The 19565-nt window shown below is 39.3% G+C and overlaps 1 protein-coding gene across 7 annotated transcripts in view; it reads right to left on the bottom strand.

The window, feature by feature from the left end:
- Positions 1 to 19565, bottom strand: part of ZNHIT6 (zinc finger HIT-type containing 6) — a 135235-nt gene that overhangs the window by 62041 nt on the left and 53629 nt on the right. For 6 of the 7 annotated variants that reach the window (XM_069094582.1, XM_069094581.1, XM_069094576.1 and 3 more), the window contains exon 10: positions 18421 to 18545. In XM_069094582.1, coding sequence (XP_068950683.1) covers positions 18421 to 18545 — 125 coding nt within the window. Of the gene's footprint in view, positions 1 to 10422; positions 11381 to 18420; positions 18546 to 19565 lie in introns of those variants that run through there. The other variant, XM_069094577.1, reaches the window with a different exon arrangement.

The following is a 19565-nucleotide window of genomic DNA, read 5'->3' as shown; positions in this document are numbered from 1 at the left end:
AGTGATCACCCCTAGGTACTTTTACACTTTATGAGTACTCACCTAAAAGAAAGAACACTCTTGTATCGAAATGAAAGAATTTGGATAGGACTTAGGTTTCCGGTCTGCTCAGGGAAGCAAAGCCAGCCCGGGGCCAAGGAATGTCATCTCGGTGGCCACACACCCCTGGGGCGAATTGCCTTCCCGGCCCTCCAGGGAACCTGGCCCAGCTGTCAGTTAATGCCAAAGGGAATCTCGGTGGGACCTCAAAATGTAATGGATAACCAAGAAGTAAGACAGAGAAACCAATTATAATTTGATAGGAGTGTTTATTAACCGGCTGGTGACTGCCTCTCAGAGGGAAAGACAGCCCCGAGCCTTCGGTCAGACATATTTTTATAGAATATAGGGTTGCTAACAACAGAATATAAATCAAGGGGCCCATAATGCTGCTAACACTGTTTCCACCAAAGCAAAGCCTTGATTTCCAAGCGAAGCTTTGATCACCTAGCAAAACTACCAAGCAAAGCCCTGATTACCCTGGATTCAAACAGACTTACATTTGGGGTATGTTTTTAGCAACACAGGTGGAAAGTTCCTTCCTTATTGTGGCCTATCTGGTGGTTTCTAGGGACCCTGGTAGGGACCCTTTCTAGCAGGTTTAGGGGCTTTGGTGTATAATTTCTAATGGGCACTTCAACAAGTAGCCAGGAAGAAACAATTTCAATATTGTATAAACACAATCAGGATAACTCAGAACCTGGCAGCTTCTACACTGAGGGATCAAAGGGCTTGGAATATGATATTCCGGAAGTCAAAGGAGCTGGGATTAAAACCAAGAATCACCTACCCAGCAAAACTGAGTATCATGTTTGAGAGGAAAATATGGTCATTCAGTGGAATAGAGGACTTTCAAGCATTCTTGATGAAAAAACCAGAGTTGAATAGAAAATATGACATTCAGATACAAGAAGCAAGAGAAGCATGAGAAGATAAACAGGGAAAAGAAATCATAAGGAACTTATCAAAGTTGAACTATTATATTCCAACATGGAAAAACGATAATTGTAACTTATGAAACTTTTCTCAGTATGAGAATAATTGAAGGGGATAGAAATGTGTATGTGTGTATATGTCTATATAGGAGGGTATATGTGAGTATGTGTATATATATATATATATATATATTTATACATATATACACAGGTATCTATAGACAGAGGGCACAGGACCAATTTAATAGGAAGGGATGATACTTGAAAGGTGAAATTAAGAGGTGAGAGAGGAATATAATGAGAGGAGATGGGGAGAGACAGAATGGGGTAAACTATCTCATATAGAAGAAGCAAGGGAAAATGGTTGCAATGGAGGGGAAGAACAGGAAGGGAAAAGGGAATGAGTCACCCTTATTCTCATTGAATTTGGCTGAGGGAGGGAATGACATACACACTAAATAGGGTATCTCACCCTACAGGAGAGTAGAGGGGAAGGGGATGAGAGGGGGGATGATGGAAAGGAGGGTAGGCTGGGGGTGGGGAGGAAAGTTGGAAGCACCACTTTTGAAAAGGGACAGGATCAAAGTAGAGAATAGAACAAGTGGGAGGTGGGATAGGAGGGAGGGAAATAGTTTTTCACATTATATCCACTATGGAAAAGTTTTGCATTAGCCACACATTCACGACCTATACTCAATTGCTTATCTTCTCAGTAAGGGTAGGTGACAAGGGAGGAAGGGAAAGAATCTGGAATCCAAAGTTTTAAAATCAAATGTTTAAAAATATATGTACATATTATTAATATTATTATCTTACATGTACCTGGGAAATGAGATATACAGGCACTGGGGCATAGAGATCCACCATGCCCTACTGGAAAGTCGAAGGGAGGATGGGGGAAGATATGGGAGAGAGTAGATTGGGGGAGGGGATATTCAGTGGGATCATTGTTTTGGGGTGGTAAGTAGGGAAAATTGGGGAGAAAATCTGTAACTCAAAATCTTGGGGAAATGAATGATGTAAACAAAAAAAAATTTTAAAAGAGAGGAAAATATATATGTATATATAAAAGAAATTGATCCGAGATAGTTTCTCCTTCAGGTCAAAAATCTTGTGGTTTAAATAAACTCCTTGATTAAAATATGATTAAAAAAAAAAAAGGTGATCTGTGAATTCTTTCAATTTCTATTTTGCCCTCTGGTTTTAGAGTATCAGGGCAATTTTCCTCGAGAATTTCTTGAAGAATGATTTCTAGGCTCTTCTTTTGATCATGGCTTTCAGGTAGTTCAACAATTTTAAAATTATTTCTCCTGGATCTATTTTCCAGGCCAGTGGTTTTTTCTAATGAGATATTTCACATTGCCTTCTATTTTTTCATTTGTTTGTAACTGTTTTATATCTTGATTTCTCATAAAGTCATTAGCTGCCATTTACTCCACTCTAATTTTGAAGGAATTATTCTCTTCAGTGAGTTTTTGAAATTTCTTTTCCATCTGGACAATTTGGCTTTTTAAGGCTTTCTTTTCCTCACTGGCTTTTTGGGCCTCCTTTGCCATTTGAATTTATTTTTTAAGGTGTTATTTTCTTCAGTATTTTATGGGGTCTCCTTTAGCAGGCTGTTGACTTGCTTTTCATGATTTTCTTGCATCATTCTCATTTCTCTTCCCAATTTTTCCTCCACTTCTCTTACTTGAGTTTCAAAATCCTTCTTAAACTCCTCCATGGCCTGTAACCAATTCATATTTTTCTTGGAAGCTTTTGATGCTGGAGTTTTGCCTTTGTTGTCTTCTTCTGGTTCCATATTTTGATCCTTTTTGTCCCACAAAAAGGATTCTATGGTCTGATTTTGCTTCCTCTGCTTGCTCATCTTGCCAGCCAATTACTTGACTTTTGAGCTCTTTGCCCCAGCAGAACTCTGATTCCAGAGTGGAGAGTGTTGTGTCTCAAATTGCTGAGGTTTTGCAAATGTCAGAGCTACGAGGAGGGTGCCCTCTCTACAGCCACCACAAGGTCTGGCATACTGGCCACACACTCCAGGACCACCACCCAAGACTGTGACCCAGATCCAAGTAGGTCAAAGCAAGAGTTATTACCCTCTGAATGATTGCTTGGCCTCCCTATGATCTGCAGGCCAGGAGCTCTGGAGGCAGCCACAAGGCAGCAGCTGCAGCCGCTGTTGCTAGTGGGGGCAGGGGCTGGACCACATTTTTCTGTTTCCTATTTCCAAGAGAGTTCGCTACTGACCTTTTACTTTGTCTTTGGAGTTTACTGGTTGAGAAGTCTGGAAACTGCCACAGCTGTTGGTGATTCACTCTCCTGAAGATGGCCCTGGTTGGTTTGTGCTGCTGGTTGGGGCCACCCTGGGTCTGGGCCCATATGGCTCATGCGGGACTGCACTTGGCTCCCAGCTTGGTGTGATAGCTCCTTCCTGTCAGCCTGCCTTCAGTGGGAGATTTGTTCGTCAATTTGTGGGTTCTGCAGCTCTAAAATGTGTTTAGTCATATTTTACAGGTATTAGACATGGTTGGTGTGGGAGCTTAAGCAGGTTCCTGCTTTTACTCTACCACCTTGGCCCCTGCCTTGATTTTCAAAATCCTTTTTGAGCTCTTCTATGGCTGACACCAATTCATATTTTTCTTGAAGGCTTTGGATGTAGGATCTTTGACTTTGTTGTCTTCTTCTGAGTGTATGTTTTGATCTTCTTTGTCACTGAAGTACTTTTCTATTGTCAGTTTTATTTTCCCATTGTCTGCTCATTTTTCCAGCCTATTACTTGACTTTTTATCTCTTTGTTGTAGGGCTCTGCTTCCAGTGTGGAGGGAGAAGTATTGCAAACTTCTGGGGTTTTGTGCAGCTGTTTTCAGAGATACTTCTAGGGACCTCTAAGTTTTCAGTTCTTCCAAGGTGGTATGATCTAAGGAAAAGTGTTTACTCCCTTTTCTGGCCTGTGCCCTGGCCTATGAGTGACCACAAGCACTCTTTTCTGCCCTGGAACTGGGAGGAGAGACCCCTCTCCACTTCTTCCACAAGCTCTACTCACCCCAGGAGAGCCACCCAGGACTGCGACCCAGAGACAAGTGTGGGCAAAGCAACAGTTCTGCCTCAGTGCCAGCAGAGACCCCTGTAACCTCCTTCTGTGGGCTAACTCCAGAAGCAAGCACTGCTGCTGCCCCTGTCCCTGCTTCTGGCTTGCTAGGGTAGGGGTTGGACTGTGCTCCTCTCTCACCCTGGAACAACAGACCTTTCCTACTGACCTTCTAAGTCGTCTTTGGTCTTTGTGGGCTGAGAAGTCTGGAAACCTCCGTAACTGCCAGTAATTCAGTTCCCTGAGGCCTGTTCTGGGTTTGCTGGGGCCCAGTCTGTGCTGGCACGGCCCTGTGCTGGACTGCACTCCTTTCTCAGCCTGGTGCTATAGACTTTTCCTGTCTACCTTCCAGGGTGTCTGGGGCTGGAAATTTGTTTCACTCTTTTTGTGAGTTCTGCTCTAGGATTTGTTTAGAGTCATTTTTAAAGTATTTAGAGGGGTTTAGGGGAGAACTCAGGCGAGTCCCTGCCTTTACTCTGCCATTTGGCATCACTCCCCCTCAGGCTAATGTTTGAAAAAGATTTCTGTCACCAAAACGATGGCTAGTGTTGGGGTGGAGAAGAATACTGTAAGCTAAGTGTGCAAATCATTAAGTGGGAGAACCTCTTAGAGGTGGGTAGATGGTGATGAAAGAGGAAAAGATCTGAAGAGGGTGATTTAAATGGACAGTATGAATTTTAAAGGGGCTCAGAGAAGGTCTAGTCGTGGCAGTGGGAAGCAAGGAGGACACATCCTCCCCCTGGTCCGGTGAGTCAGGGAGCACGAGAAGAGCCACCGGGGCAGGGCATTTGCAGAATGGGATACTTTCATCTTATTCAGCTTAAAGCTAAAATTCCATAGACTTCATCACGCTATAGTTTCACTATAGGATCCCAAACGCGGTACTTTTTTTTTTTTGTGGTTTTAAAGAAACTAGGAAATCTCCTCCCTCTGCTACTCTTCTCCTTCCCCTGCCCCTCTGTACACATGTATTGCCAATGGCATGTAAGTTGGGTGGAATCTAGTGGCTTAAAAAAAAAAAAGAAACCCAATATCCCACACCATCACCATTTTTACCACCGAGGGAGGGTAGAAAGGAACATTTAAATTACATTCTCCCTCAGAAGTGTCCAAATATAGGTTAACCATAAACAGTACCCTATAGTCTTCTATGAATTTACCTAGGAGATTAAACATTGAATTTCATTTGGTTCTGCTCACTACTAATTAAAAAAAAATTCAAGTGCTTAGAAGTTTTGATTGTACAGGGAGAAATACGGAAGAAGGCATTTAGACAGGTTTCCAAACTGCACAGCTCCAAAGACCAAGCCAGGATGTTGGCTGAGCAAATGATCAATTTATTCAGGAAGAAGTTTGGAGCAGAGAATTTTAAGACATCTTTCAATCTGACTGGAAAATGGAACAAGTTGCTGTCTATTCTGAGTTGGAGAGGGCCCTAAAAGCACAGCGTCATCAGAGGTTGGTTAACCAACGATCAGATCCTTTTTCAAATTCAGTTCCGAGAGGCTGTTTTTCTTCAGGCATACAGAGCTGCAGTCAAGGAGAGGACCACAGGGTTCCATGAAAAATAGCTGGTTATTGGACTTTAGGGACTTTCTTACCACAACAAATTGATACCATATGGATTGACTAGAACCAACTATTCAAGGAACAGGAAAAAAAAAATCACAGTGGTTTCAAGGTGGTGTATAACAATCATTTTTCACAGTAAAAATAACCCAATCTGCTCAACTGTAACCTGGGAGCATGCAAGTTTTCCAATATGAAAAGTGAAACTACTACTGAGCCTATGTAAAACTGTCACTCCTCTTCTTCTCCAAAACAGACAGTAAGCCTCTCTAAGGACACCCCTAACCTCCCTTGGCTTAGTTTATCAGAGCACACACACTTGTACTAAGGATCAGGACCAGTCTTTGCAGTTTTAGGGTCTTTCATCCAACTATTCCATTTGTACCTCTGAATTTTTTTCAGGATTCCCTGACTTTGAGAGGGCTTTCCTTCCAAATTTTCTTCAAACAAACAGCCCCTGAAATCCCATTTCCTCTACAGAGCTTTTCCTGGCTTCTAACTGAATTGGACAGGGTTACTTCCTTCCAAGCCTGCCCCAGCTAAATGCACCCCCTCCTCTCATGACTTTCACTTTTATTTACCATCCCACCAAACACACTCCAATTAATAAGCTCATTAACAAAACGAACAGGAGCAAATTCAAATTCAACAAACTTTTTAAAACTGCTATCTATAGTGGGGGTGTTAGAGATACAAGCAGAGATTCCTCACTCTCAAATAACAATCATTTGAAACGTTAACTAATGACATGTTCGGTTTGTTTACAGAGTCACCTAGTCTTTACTTCCTTACACCTTTTCCACCTCTGTACACAACATCTTATATAGGCTTACAGGACAGATTTAGAGCTAAAAAGGGACCTTAAAGATAAATCTAGTTCATCCCCTTTTTTTCGGTCTTTGGGAGACTTTACTTGCTTAATACAGTGTCCAATATGGATGAGCATATATTACAATGATTCTAATATCCTGGATCCTACTGTGAAACATACCATCGCGGTGACAGTTGGAGTCAAACTTAAGTGAGGAGTAGTTTTAAAGTTCAAACAAGCAATGAACACAGGCAAGATTCAAAGCAGGAGCTGAAAATACTCAGGATAAAGGAAGGTTTGGAACCAAAATCTTCCAAGAAAACAATTTTTACAAATCACTGAATAACTGTCTTTTTTTCCCCTTCAAATAATAAAAGAGGGTTAAAGTTGAAATGATTATTAAAACAGACATTTCCAGTTTCAAGCTGGAGAAACAAATTGTTCTATTCACTTCAAACTGGGACAGAAAATAGTCTGCCTTTGGAATGAATGCCTAGTGAACAGTAGACAACTGATTTTTAATGGTTTCTATCATGCAACAGTTATGCTCTACTTAAACAAGCAGCATTTATTAAGAACTTACTAAAGTAAGCAGTGGAGATACAAAAAAAGGGCAAAAAGATAGTTCCTGTTCTCAAAAGAATTCACTGGGGAATGGGGAGACAATGTGTAAAATAGGTACAAAAATAAAAGAGTCAGAGACAGGATAAATTGGAGATAATCTTCTTGCAGATGGTAGGACTTTGGTGGGGACTGAAGGAAGCCTGTAAGGAAGCTGCCAAACACTGCCCAGCCACCTCAAGACAGGCCGCCTCCACTCTGGCCACCATGGGCAGGATCCACGCCTTCATTTAACTTCTTAGCTATCTCCAGACCAGGCTACCACATTCACTGTCCTCCCGCAGGTCTCAAGCACTCTGCTCCCCCACCTCCACATCTCTCAAGTGCAGCTAAAATCTCACCCTCACAGGAAACCTTTCCTGATCCCCCTTCATTCTAGGGCTTTCCTCGCTACTTCCAATTTGACTTTTAATAAGGCTTGTTTACACATAGCTGTTTCTATGTGTCTCCCCCATCAAGGCTGTGAGCTTCCTGAGAGCAGGAGATAGTTTTTTTTTTTTTTAAAAGCAATTAGGGTTAAATAACTTGCTCAAGGTTACACGGCCAGTTATTATTTCTGGGTGTGGTGCTGAGTATCTGAGCCCGGATTTGATCCAGGTCATCCTGACACTGGAGCCACCTGGCCGCCCCTAAGCAATCGGGGTTAAGTAACTTGCTCAAGGTTACACGGCCAGGTATTTCTGGGTGGGTGCTAAGTGTCTGAGCCCAGGATTCGATCTCCAGGTCTTCTCAACACTGGAGCTGGTGCTCTTACTCACTGTGCTACTTGGCTGCCCCTGGAGATAATTTTTCAATCTTTTTTTGTATCCCCAACACTTAGCACCTGTTGCACAGAAGGTTCACAAATGTTCGGCTGAACACCTTCCCTCCCATCCTTCTTTTCCATGCCCCCTTTTTGGTGTGGCTTCTCCCACTGGAATGTAAGCTACTTGAGGGCAAGGGCTATCTTACTGCTTGTATTTGCATCCCTGCTGCCCAGCACATTATTGAGCAATAAATAAATGCTTTACCTATTTATATAATCAAGTCTTTCCCATGAAGCTGGAGCTCCTCCTTAACCACTACTGGTACAGTACATGTGTACAAAAAAAAATACTTGCTGGACTACAATGTACCTATTTCAGCCATTAAGAGTAAGAGACACATTTTAGTATTGCTGGACTTCACTACTCAGAAGGAGCTATAACCAAGGCATTCCCCTTTGGGAAATGTTTGAAATGTTGAAGAACATATACACTGATCCTTTAGATGGCTTTTACTATACAAACTTTGTCCTTCGAAGTACAGATTCCCTAAGGAGGGAGATATACACACATATACATGCACACACACTTTTATACTGAAGTGGTCTTTTATTTTTGAAGCATATTGTACCAAACATCTCTTGAATTTCAAAATAAACATTTCTTCAATGTTGGTGAAACTGGAAACTGTTTCCAAATTTGCAACAGGGGAAAAAAAAATCAAAGCCATAAGCTCTTCTTCAAATCAGCAGTATTATGACAAACCCAAATAAGGAGGTCCCAAATGGAAATTGAAAACAGTTCTAAGAATTCAGATGAATAGATAAAGCATCTAAGATTTTATAGATGCAGCTTGTGTCATACTCTTAATTACCTTCAGAAAAATTACTTTAAATCATAAAGATACTCTTTGCTACTAAACTTTGAATAAATAAACCATTTGTCAAAAGACAAAACAAGTCATTTTAAAAGTCTTTAAGTGATGCAAAAAAAAAAACAGAATGCATTTCTGCACAATAAAAATTCAGAGAAACAAAAAAAGTCACAAGTTTTAAAAATGCTATCCTCCTAACAAAATGATATCAAAAGGTGTGTGTGTGTGTGTGTGTGTGTGTGTGTGTGTGTGTGTGTATGTATATATACAAAGAGGGAGAGAGAGTAGCATTTTAATAGCTACCAAGAACCTTGGATCCCATTATTTGCTGCGGGTGAAACAAATTGGCTGCTAACTAAGCTTTAGTAATTATAATACCTATTGAAATAATTCCTTGTGATCTTTAATTCATATTTATAATAAGAACAGCTGTGGGTCATATTTATAGTAATTTGTGGCTATTAAATAAACCTTTATGCCATAATTAGCAATTATGGACATCCCAGTTTCCTTTGAACTCAATGTTTACAAAAACAAAATGAAAACCCTGTTCACCCCTTGCGCATTGAGTATGACTTGTGAAATGCAGCATGCTGAACTTGACCTAAGTCTGTTTGCTTAGAAGAACCTGTCAAGAATCCAGAAATGGAAAGGGAGTGAGAATGACCATCAAATAAGAGTTCAAGATTTTAGCAGAAAGCTCCAAAATTTTCTGGAGTCTCAGAAAATTAAAACCCTCACTCCCACTCCTACCCCTTTTGAAGCCTATGGCACAGGGCTACACTAATACATCTGAATCCCAAATAGTGAATAAATGTGTATTCTGATAGGGGGATGAGGAGAATGTTAGTGGATTCTTTCCACAGGACTAATCTATGGTGGGAATGCTTAAGAAAATGGAATTCTAGAAATCAGGGATGGCGGCAAAGATGCATTAGGTCATGGATGTAGTCTTTCCCCTGGGTAGGGGAAAGTACAGGATAAATACTTTGGGTTTTATCCAGTCTACATTTAAATTCCATAAAGGATGGAACTCTTAACACTTTTCTTGGAAATAAATCTACAACATAGCAGATTTCACTGTCAGGAAATGCTTCTCCACCCTGATATTCAGATCACATGTTCCTTTTGTGTACTTTATCCCATTTCTGTTAATCATGTCTCTGTGCTATGCTTACTAACTCTTTTCATGGTATTTATACTACTTACTTAACTCAGTTTTGTCCCATTCCCGATGATGAGTAGAGCCAAATTTCACATTAGTTTAAATCCCACCTATTCATTGCCCATAAATGAATTCTTTGAGATCTCAATCTTTAGTTTTCTCTCTGGTATCTTACTAATAATGTGACCTTCAAATGATAAGTTTTTATAATGGAAGAAGGGAAAAGACAGACACTCAAAAATAGATAGAGGAATCCATTCTCTTTAAGATGTAAAGTCTTAAGAGTATTATAGAAAGTTCTCATATGCTAACTTACTCTAAATGAATCATTTAAATCATTACTTTTCACCCAGAGACTAACTGAACATTAATTACCATGTTCTAGATTTCCTCTTTTCCAATTACTATAGTAGCTATTGTAATGCTTTCCTTTCAATTCATCCTTCTATAATCCTTACATATTTTTAGTCTTCCTATGGCCCCACACTATTTTCTAGATCTCCTTCCAATTTTGAAACAACTATGAATTCAACAATGTCCTTTTATCTCCCTTTTAAAATCACTCAATACACAGATGCAATACAGATGTAATAATCTTTTAATCTATACAGTCATTTCACAACTTAAAAAATTCCAGTAAAATTAGGAAAACTTTGTAATTCCAAAAAGTGAAATCATAAGGCTTAAGAAGACACCATATGATAAAAATTTAAAATGTCTATACAATAAATACACATATGTACATTTCTATAGCAGAGGTTCCAAATTTCTCAGGTATTGCTAGGAATGAAAAAAAAATCCAACTATTTCATACATATTTTAATAAAGTTAAAGAGGATAAGCATACGGTGGTGATGGAAGTGAAGAAGGCATTAAACACTTAGGATTCCTGGTAAGGACAAGCATTCTGATGGCTCAAACAGTAGAAACCGTGGTTTTCTTCTGCTACATTTTACCAAAGTCTCCATTTGATTATATTAGGTGCCTTATAGATTAATCTACTCAATTATAACAAAGTTTCCTTCCCTCAAGACGGAAAGATACATATGCAGTGAAAGACAACAAGACAAAACATGGATTATTGCTCCAGAATCAATACACATATTAATAACTGAACCGACATGGATCTACATTCTCCTAGCCATGTAGGTTACCAACTGATCTTTCACTGGTTAGCAAGAATCTGAGGTGCCATACTTGGTGAAATATCTAAGTAAAGTCTAGATATTAAATACCAAGCCTGCTATACTAAGCAAATGAAAATGGGAACAAATTTGTTTTAAGCTGATCAAAGGAAAAAAAAAAAGTTTGTAATCTGACCAGGCACCTCATATGAAAACTGGACCAGAAAAAAAATTCTCAATATAATTAAAAAAAAATTAAATTTAAAAGGAAAAAACCAAAACCAAAGGTGCTCCTCCTTTCCCAAAGCAGACAATCAATGCATATTCCTCAGGAACTCTCTTGGATTTCACCCTCTTCCTCAGAAGAAAGTACTGGATTTTCACTGCCAAAACTCTCAGTGGATTCATTTCTCTCTGGAAAAGTAAGTAAATATATAGTCATGTATTTACACTGTTTTTGTTCTGACTGTTCTCAGACCTCCTCTTCTCCCTTATGATGAGTTGGGAAGAGCAATAAACGGGAGCTCTGGGACTCACTGGACCCTACAAGTCACGTACCCCTGCCAGCAGCCTGGATGTACATTCTGGCCATGATAAACAGAGTCCCAGGGACTGAAAGTGGCAATTACTTTGTGAGGTAACATCCTTCCTGACTACAGGGAGGACTCCAGAATGGTCACTTCACAGTGTGGTTATGATTCCATGCTAGCGGCATTGAATAGATCACTATTATTATACTGGATATGCAAGGGTGGTTGGAATAAATTTTTCCGAGATTTAACTTTTTCTTTTCCTCTGCAAAAAACTGAGGGCTCAGGATACATTCATAAAAATGTGAGCTGATAGACTAGATAGACCCCAAGCTCCCAATAAATACTGGAGTCATAGTTGTAGAAGTCTACAAATCCTGGACAAAAGGGAAAGGCAAGATGGGAAGCACCAAATGTTATTACTTGGAGTTGTATTCCAGCAACTAAGTCCCACTATGGAAAAAAAAGCCATCCTTCCCTGCTTTTCCCTGCCCCTCCTTAGGATCCCAATTTGAGGGTGGCACATAATCTGAGCACAGGACACTTGCTCTGAGCTCTAGTCTCCCTTTTAATGTGACTTTTTTTTTTTAAAGCCAAGAAGACAGTGGCACTTTCTAATCTTGTGTTTTATTTGTAAGAAGGCAGGAAAGTTGAAATTTTTTTCCTCAAGTTAATGGCACTCTACACCATAGGGATCAAACTCATTGCTCAGGGCAGCAGACCTTAAGGCTAAACTAGATTAAAATACAAATGGAAAATGTTTAACAAAATAAATCAAAATGCAACAACACAACATAATGTTAATTTGTAGTTTTCTAGGTCAACGTGTAGCCCATAGCCCCGTTTCTATTTGAGTTTTCTGTAATGACACTTTACCTTTGCTTCTGGAAAGATTATATCAACTACTGCCCTATAGCTTTATTAAATATACTTGGGACTTTCTAGATCAAAACACCCTTCCTGGCCTTCATTCCCTTACACAGATGTCTTCCTGTACATGAGGGTAGGCTCCTTGAGGGTAGAGACTGTTTTCTTCTGTAATTTGTATTCCCAAAGAGCAGCATGGTGCCTAGCTCACATACTTTTAAACACACAGTGTTTTCTTCATTCACAGAAGCTTTTCTTCCTATGGCCACTTAGATTTCCAGGCTTCTCTCTTTAACTGTCTTTACTCTGACATGAAGCTGGGAGGTGTAGTTTAGTACAATGACAAGAAATTGAAGAATTGAAACAGACAGGATAGAATGGTGAGGTGATGTTAAAAATACAAACTTTAACAGGGTCCTGCCTGCATTTGGGTAAAAAAGAAGACATGTCAACTACAAAGCATAGGAAAATGAGGGCTGCTTGAAAGGAATTCACAGGAAAGGAAGCAAAACAGAACCAAGCACTTTAAGTTCTGGTGAATTTCAAGGTGCATGAGTCAGTACATGATAGCTACTGGAGCTAATCAATTTCAATTCAATTCACACAATTCGGTAAACATTTACTAGGTAAGGTATTTGTCTGGGGATCATGACCATCTCTGCCCTCCAGATTCCGTGCTCTCACAACTCCCCAGGACTATTTCTCCATCTCCTCCCCTTCCTCTCTGCAGCTCCTTTGTATACACTGCCTTCTCCCCAGGGGATGTAAAGCTTCTTGAGGGCAGGGACTGGCTTTCTTTTCCCTAGCACTTCCATAGTGCTGTGTACAAAGTAATGTGCAATAAGTCTCTCTCTCTCTCTCTCTCTCTGGGAAGAAAGGTCCAAGAAGCACAGGTAATAACATGAATACAAGGCGATTTGTAGAGGGAGGGAACGCTAATAATTCTAGGTTTAGGAGGGAGAACCAGGAAGAAAAAAAGGTCATGAGAAACAGAGACAATGGCTGCACCTAGTACGGTGTGGGCCTGGGGAGGGGGTTTCCCTGAGGTTGAATCTATTCCCTTAGGTTACAGTAAGAGATTTACAGTGTCCAGAGTGAGGGCGACCACAGACAGAACTCAGAGCTGCAAGGGCCTTTGGAAGTCATTTTACACATGAAAATGACGAGGCCCAGAGTGACTTGTCCAAGGTCACAAAAGTAGTAAGGGAAGCAAAGGGAAAGGAATAGGTATTTTTACAGCACCTACTATATGCCAAGCACTGTGCTACATGTTATCTCATCGGACCCTCACAACTACCCTGGGAGATTGGTGCTGCTGGTATCCTCAAGAAAACAGAGGTTAAATGACTTGCTCAGGGTCACACAGTTAGTGTCAGGTAGGATTTGAATGCAGGTCTTCCTAAGTCCAGACCCAGTACTCTGAGGTGCCTCCAAGTAAGAGAGCATGTATGAGGGTAAGAGGGCTAGGATCCCAGGCCAGCGTTCGTGGACTCCAAAGTTTCTGCCCTTCTCTCTCCTCTAGACTGGTCGTCTCTCTCATGACACGCTGCCTGGGTCAGACCACACCTGGAATACTGGGTCCAGCTGGGGTTGACATATATTAGAAGGGATGCAAAATAGGCATGTGCCCAGCTGGGCAACCAGAATGGTAAATAACTCTAAACCCTTCTACAGGAGGATGAGTGAAAAAGAAATGGGGAGAAGGTTTTGGGAAAGAGAGGGATGTAAGGATCTTCAAATACTTAAAAGTGAGGTTAAACTTCTGGTTGCTGTTGGAGGGCAGAATTGGGACCACTGAATGTAAACTAAGGAGAGAGAGGACGACTGGCTCAGAGAAGGGAAAACCTAAAGAACAAATGGCATGTTATGAGGTCCCTGCTACCGATAGCACTCCAGCATAGGACAGGGGATATATCACCGTTATAATTCGGGCTGGGTTTGGGCCAGAACCCTTCTGAAACGCCTTCCAACTCAAAGATACTACGATACTCTTTCTTGCTCACAGTCTGTATCTTAATGTGAGAAAGATTGATTAACTCCATGTATTGGCTTGAATCCAGGCTGCTCCCCCAAAATGATGTTTCACTGAAGGAAAACAAATAAGTGAACACCAAGATATAATCACCCCAAATCACATCATAAAAATAGGCTGGCAAAGGTTTTAAAGATTTTACAAATTCAAGGAAAGTTAATTTTTATCTTCATGCCTGTCTTGGTCTTTGCTATGTTTATTGTTGTCCCCTTACTTCAGAGTGACATTGAAGCCACACTCAGGCCTCAGCACTGGTTAGATCTGGATAAAAAGTGTGGTCTTTCTTTGGACTAATACGCTAAATAGTTCTACTTTTGGTTAGTATAGGCCCTCGAAAGAAACACCACATTGAGTTAACTTAAAGATAATCAGCACAACTCCATCAATGTGCTAAAAAACACCGAAGCATTTTCTCCTGGATTTAAAAGAAAAAACAACAAACCCAATTTACCTACTGCCCCATCAATGAAGGCAGGCTTTTCAAAAGTAAGTTTTGGCAATCTATGACCATAAAAAACATTTTAACAGAAGCAAAGTGTGAAAACTGCTGAACCCCAGCCCAGAACCACATTTCATCCCCCTATCCCCACCACTGCAGCTAGAGCCAAAGTGAAGAGAGACACCTTGTACTTTAAATTCAAAACCAACAATTTAACATTTTGTCTTAGGAGAGGGGGAGGAATTCCAAAGCCTTTCCAAAGAAAATGCTGTCTTTGGTTCTCCCAAATTCCTAAATCTAGGCCATTAGTTAGACCACCTTGGCAAAAACCCCATGTTCTGAGAGCATACAAAGAAGAAGCTTCTTACTTACTCATACACTGATACATATTCAGGAATAACACACAATAATTTCTGGGCCTTTATATAGCATCAACAAATTGAGAATCAAATCTTCTAACTTTCTGGCTCCTTCCACTATAAATAACTTTCTGAACTAAAAGGATAGCAGCCATAGTTCAATCAAGCCTCAGATACCCATCAGAAAATGGCAACTTGGACTTGAAAGATTTCAAGAATACTCCTAAAGCAGCCCTTTATTTTTTGCATTTTTACAGGAAGCCCTACTTTCATCTGCATTCCTAAACAAGGTGAAAAAAGAAGCTGTGTGCGATGTGTTTATTTACATAGACATGTTTGCACTGGCAAGTGCTATACAGCTTTCAGTGAAACCAACATTTAGACAGAACGGTGTGAAGCATATTAATGAAAGAAATGAAATTATTACATAACATTAAAAAATAAAACTTGTCATTCAAAGTTTTAGTTATATTTATTTTGAGCATATAAAATAATACAGTCACAAAACTATGACTACATAAGAGCAACTATAGCATTTAGAAATCTGCACTTTATAATGAATCTCAAGAGTTTCTTCCAAATTATGACAATGCCAAATTTTGGTTATTTTAAAGACACATCTTTCCCTACTAACTCAATAAAGGAAAGATGTGTCACAAATAGGAGAGGAACTGTAACTTAATTCAAATCCTGTTATAGGAAAAATCTTGTTAGAATTAAAATCCTGAAGCCCCAGGTTGCTTATGTTTATGTAAGAATTAGTTGGGTATTTGGGGTAAAATAATTAAGTCTTTTATAGTTTGCTAAAATAGTTTGGCTTATAACTGTAATTCATATCTGTAGTGGTATCCTGTGAGAATCTGGATAAAGTAAATAAAGAAAATGGGAAGCAAAAAAGTCCTTAATAAACTTTGTAGAGGCTGCTGAATCTTTCTTTTAAAAGGATTCCACGCTTAATTTAATGAACAGACTGGGAATACTGACAGAGTGTGTTACAGAAGTCAAACATTTATTTCCACTTTGATATGACCAGAAAAGAGGGACGAATACAACATTAAGAGGTGCAGAGGAAGGTCCCTGGGGGATGAAGCCCTCATAGGAAGTCATGAACCAAATCATGCAGAATCAGGAATGGATGGGCTGTGACCTATGCTGCTGACAGTAGCGCCTGTGTAACCAAGAGGAAGGGGATGGGAACAAGCTTTTGTTAAGCATCTTCTATGCACCACACATGCTAAGGACTTTATGAATATCAGTTCATTTGATCCTCACAACAACCCTGAAAGGCAGACCTACAGATTCACTGAAGTATCAAAAATGACATGAAAGGAAAGTTATAATGTACACTTGTAGAATTTAAGTTCTAAAAGTGCATTCAAATGAGCAAAAGTTGAGCTGCGAAGGTAGAGGAGGAAGCAGAAACAAGAAATAAAATGTCAGCAGGTTTAATTAGGAGAGAAAGGGAGAAGCAGGAGGGAACAAAGAACCAAGGTGGGACTACAGCCTCATTATAAAAGTGTCCATCAAGTCAAATCATTTAAATAAAACTCATTAAAAGCACGACTAAAACATTCATACAAAGACCAAAACAAGAGCGGTTAAGAACATGTGGAACGTGTACATAGAGAGATGCAAAGTAATCCAAAGTAATGCCCAGAGGCAGACAGTGTGCCTCACGAGAGGCCAATGCAGGAGAGGGTACCTGGGCTGTGCTGTCAGAAGTGAGACTCTAGGAGGTGAAACTGAAGGGGTGGTGGGTGCACTCCCCCTGGGTAAAGGCATGGAAGGAGAGGTGAAATGATGTTCTTTTCCTTGATACAATCATGTCGAGAAATTTTTGAACCTGACTCTTAAAAGATGTTTCAGGAGTAACTAACAAAAAATAATTTTTTTCACTATTATAAGTTTGTGTGATAGCGAACAAAGACCACCAGCACCAGTATTAGTACTGTATGCACTGAAAATGTAGATTACATCACCAACTGTGTAAGCTCCAGTGATGCTAATCAAGTAACGACAACAGTTTTAGCTGACAGCTCTTCACGTTTGAAAACATTATATTTACTAATTTTTTTTTAAAAAGCCTTCAAAATACTCCATAGCCTTCTAAATCACCATAAGACAAAGTATGTTTCTTCACAGTAAGAATCTTGTTTATATTAATTTGCTTTGTACTTTAAACAGTGCTTTTCAGCTCCTAAAATAGCAACTAAAATGCATTTATATAACTAAATGCTAGCCCACCTCTGGGTGCAACAACGAAGGGGCTTAAGTATATTATTGTGAGAATACTATGATTTTTAAGTAAGGTCATTTCCAGCTCTAAATCCTATTCTTCTGTAACAACCAATTTTTTAACTTGTCAATTACTTTCTATTTGAAAAGGTTACTTCTGTATTTAAAAATCAAAATCAAGTCAGGATGGTCACATCCTTGTACCATATAATATCCCTGATCTATGTTGCTATGTCAGGAAAATCACAATATGGTTTACCACTTGGTAAAAAGCAGTGGAATCTGGGGCAGCTAGGTGGCGCAGTGAGTAGAGCACCAGCCCTGGAATCAGGAGAATCAGGAGAGTTCAAATCCAGTCTCTGACACTTAACACAAAAACTAGCCGTGTAACCTCGGGCAAGTCACTTAACCCCAATTTCCCTCCTAAAAAAAAAAAAGCAGTGGAATTTTCTGCAGCCATAATCTATAGTCATTCTCCCATCTGGTAAATGACAAGCTAGAAAGAGAACCATGCATAGAAACTCATTGTACTGAAGCAGGCCACTCATTTTCAACAGGAATGTAGAAATCATAGAACCCCTGCTCTTGTAAATGTTTGCTCTTGTGGCTTGACATAACTAGAAAAAAAATTCTTTACAATAATAATAAACAATAAAAGAACCTTCTGTTAGTGACTGTGATCCCCCTCTACCAACACTTAGTAATAAGTTAGTCAACGGAACATCAAAGGGATGAAGGAGCTCGTTTTATTTACTCCTACATAGCTCTATACAACATAAGGAAGAAAACAAAAGGCCAAAAGGATTTAAAACTATATTCTTAATAGAACACTCACTAAAGCTGACTTTTGGCAATAGTTACTGACAATTAAAGAGTAAATTAACAAAAATACTCTTTTTCCTATCATTTAATATGGGTGTATTCTTAATAATTCCTTGTTTAGTGGAATTATATAAATAAAGCATAAGACTTAAACATTAATTTCCACTTACCTTGGCCGAGGATTATCATGTCATTCTTAGATCCTTTCAATACCACATGTAAGGTTGGGTACTCAATCACCACTTTGTCTTTCAAATTCTCTATGAGGCTTTTACAAGGATCCAGTTCATAATACCTTTAAAAATTAGTAAAATTTACATTAGAAAATAAGTACTCAGGAATGAAAAAACAAATAGCATCCTGACATGAAGACACGTGAAAATAATATATTTTGTAAACTTTACAGATTTTGATTTCTTCTCAAAAAAGGGGAGTAAATATAACAAAGATCATGTAGTGAGAAAGAAGTAAACAGCCTTTCACCTCATTCAGGATTATTTTCACTGACGCCCTCTTTATTCTGCATGTCAGGTTATTTTCTATGTAGAGACTCTGAACTCAAAGAAGGCTCAACTGGCGCCAATCCTGACCACTTGCCACTGAGGCAAAATGAAGGAAAGCACTTTCCTTCTATACCTTTCTCTTTCAATGATTATCCTACCACTTAATCAACAAGTTATTATTCACTGCCTACTATGGATCAGGCACTGAATACTAAGTCCTAGAGATGCAAGTACAAAGAGTGAAATAATCCTTACTCACCATGAGCTTTTATTCAAAGGGAGATAAATACATATATCTACAGAATGTAAAGTAATCACACATACACAAAGGCTGAAGCTAGTTAAAGAAAATGATGCCCCCCCTCCCCAAAGGTAATATGGAGTTGGCCTTATGGAATTTTCCACTTACTAAATGTTTCTACTTTTGCCTAATGAAAATTTATATGTTAACGATAAAGAAAATTGCAGTTATTTCACCATTAACAAGTGACTAAACAATAAATTATGGAACTTGCGAAACAAAGGAAACACATCAAGGACACACAGGAGTTGCATGTAATGGGACTTGAAGATAACAAAAATGAAAGCAACAGCAATTTATCTTCCTCCTTTAAAGCATCATGAAAATATCTGGTTTCATGTTCCCCCTAAACAAAAAGTAATTATGACCTGCTCTTAGAAAAATATCTTAGTAAAAAGACAAGATCATACCCAAACTTCAGGACTTCACTATACTTAAGTATAGTGTATTTCAGTAATGTTCTAAGTTGGTCATTAAAACAGGTATTTGTAGTTTTAGTTGTGTATTGAGA

Source organism: Petaurus breviceps, unplaced genomic scaffold (genome assembly GCF_028583685.1).
Source record: "Petaurus breviceps papuanus isolate PSGF00001 unplaced genomic scaffold, PetGlider_PUasm1.0 220, whole genome shotgun sequence".
In the NCBI taxonomy this organism is placed as follows: domain Eukaryota; kingdom Metazoa; phylum Chordata; class Mammalia; order Diprotodontia; family Petauridae; genus Petaurus; species Petaurus breviceps.
The sequence above is the reverse complement of the archived record's forward strand: the minus strand, read 5'-3'. Positions and strand labels throughout refer to the sequence as shown.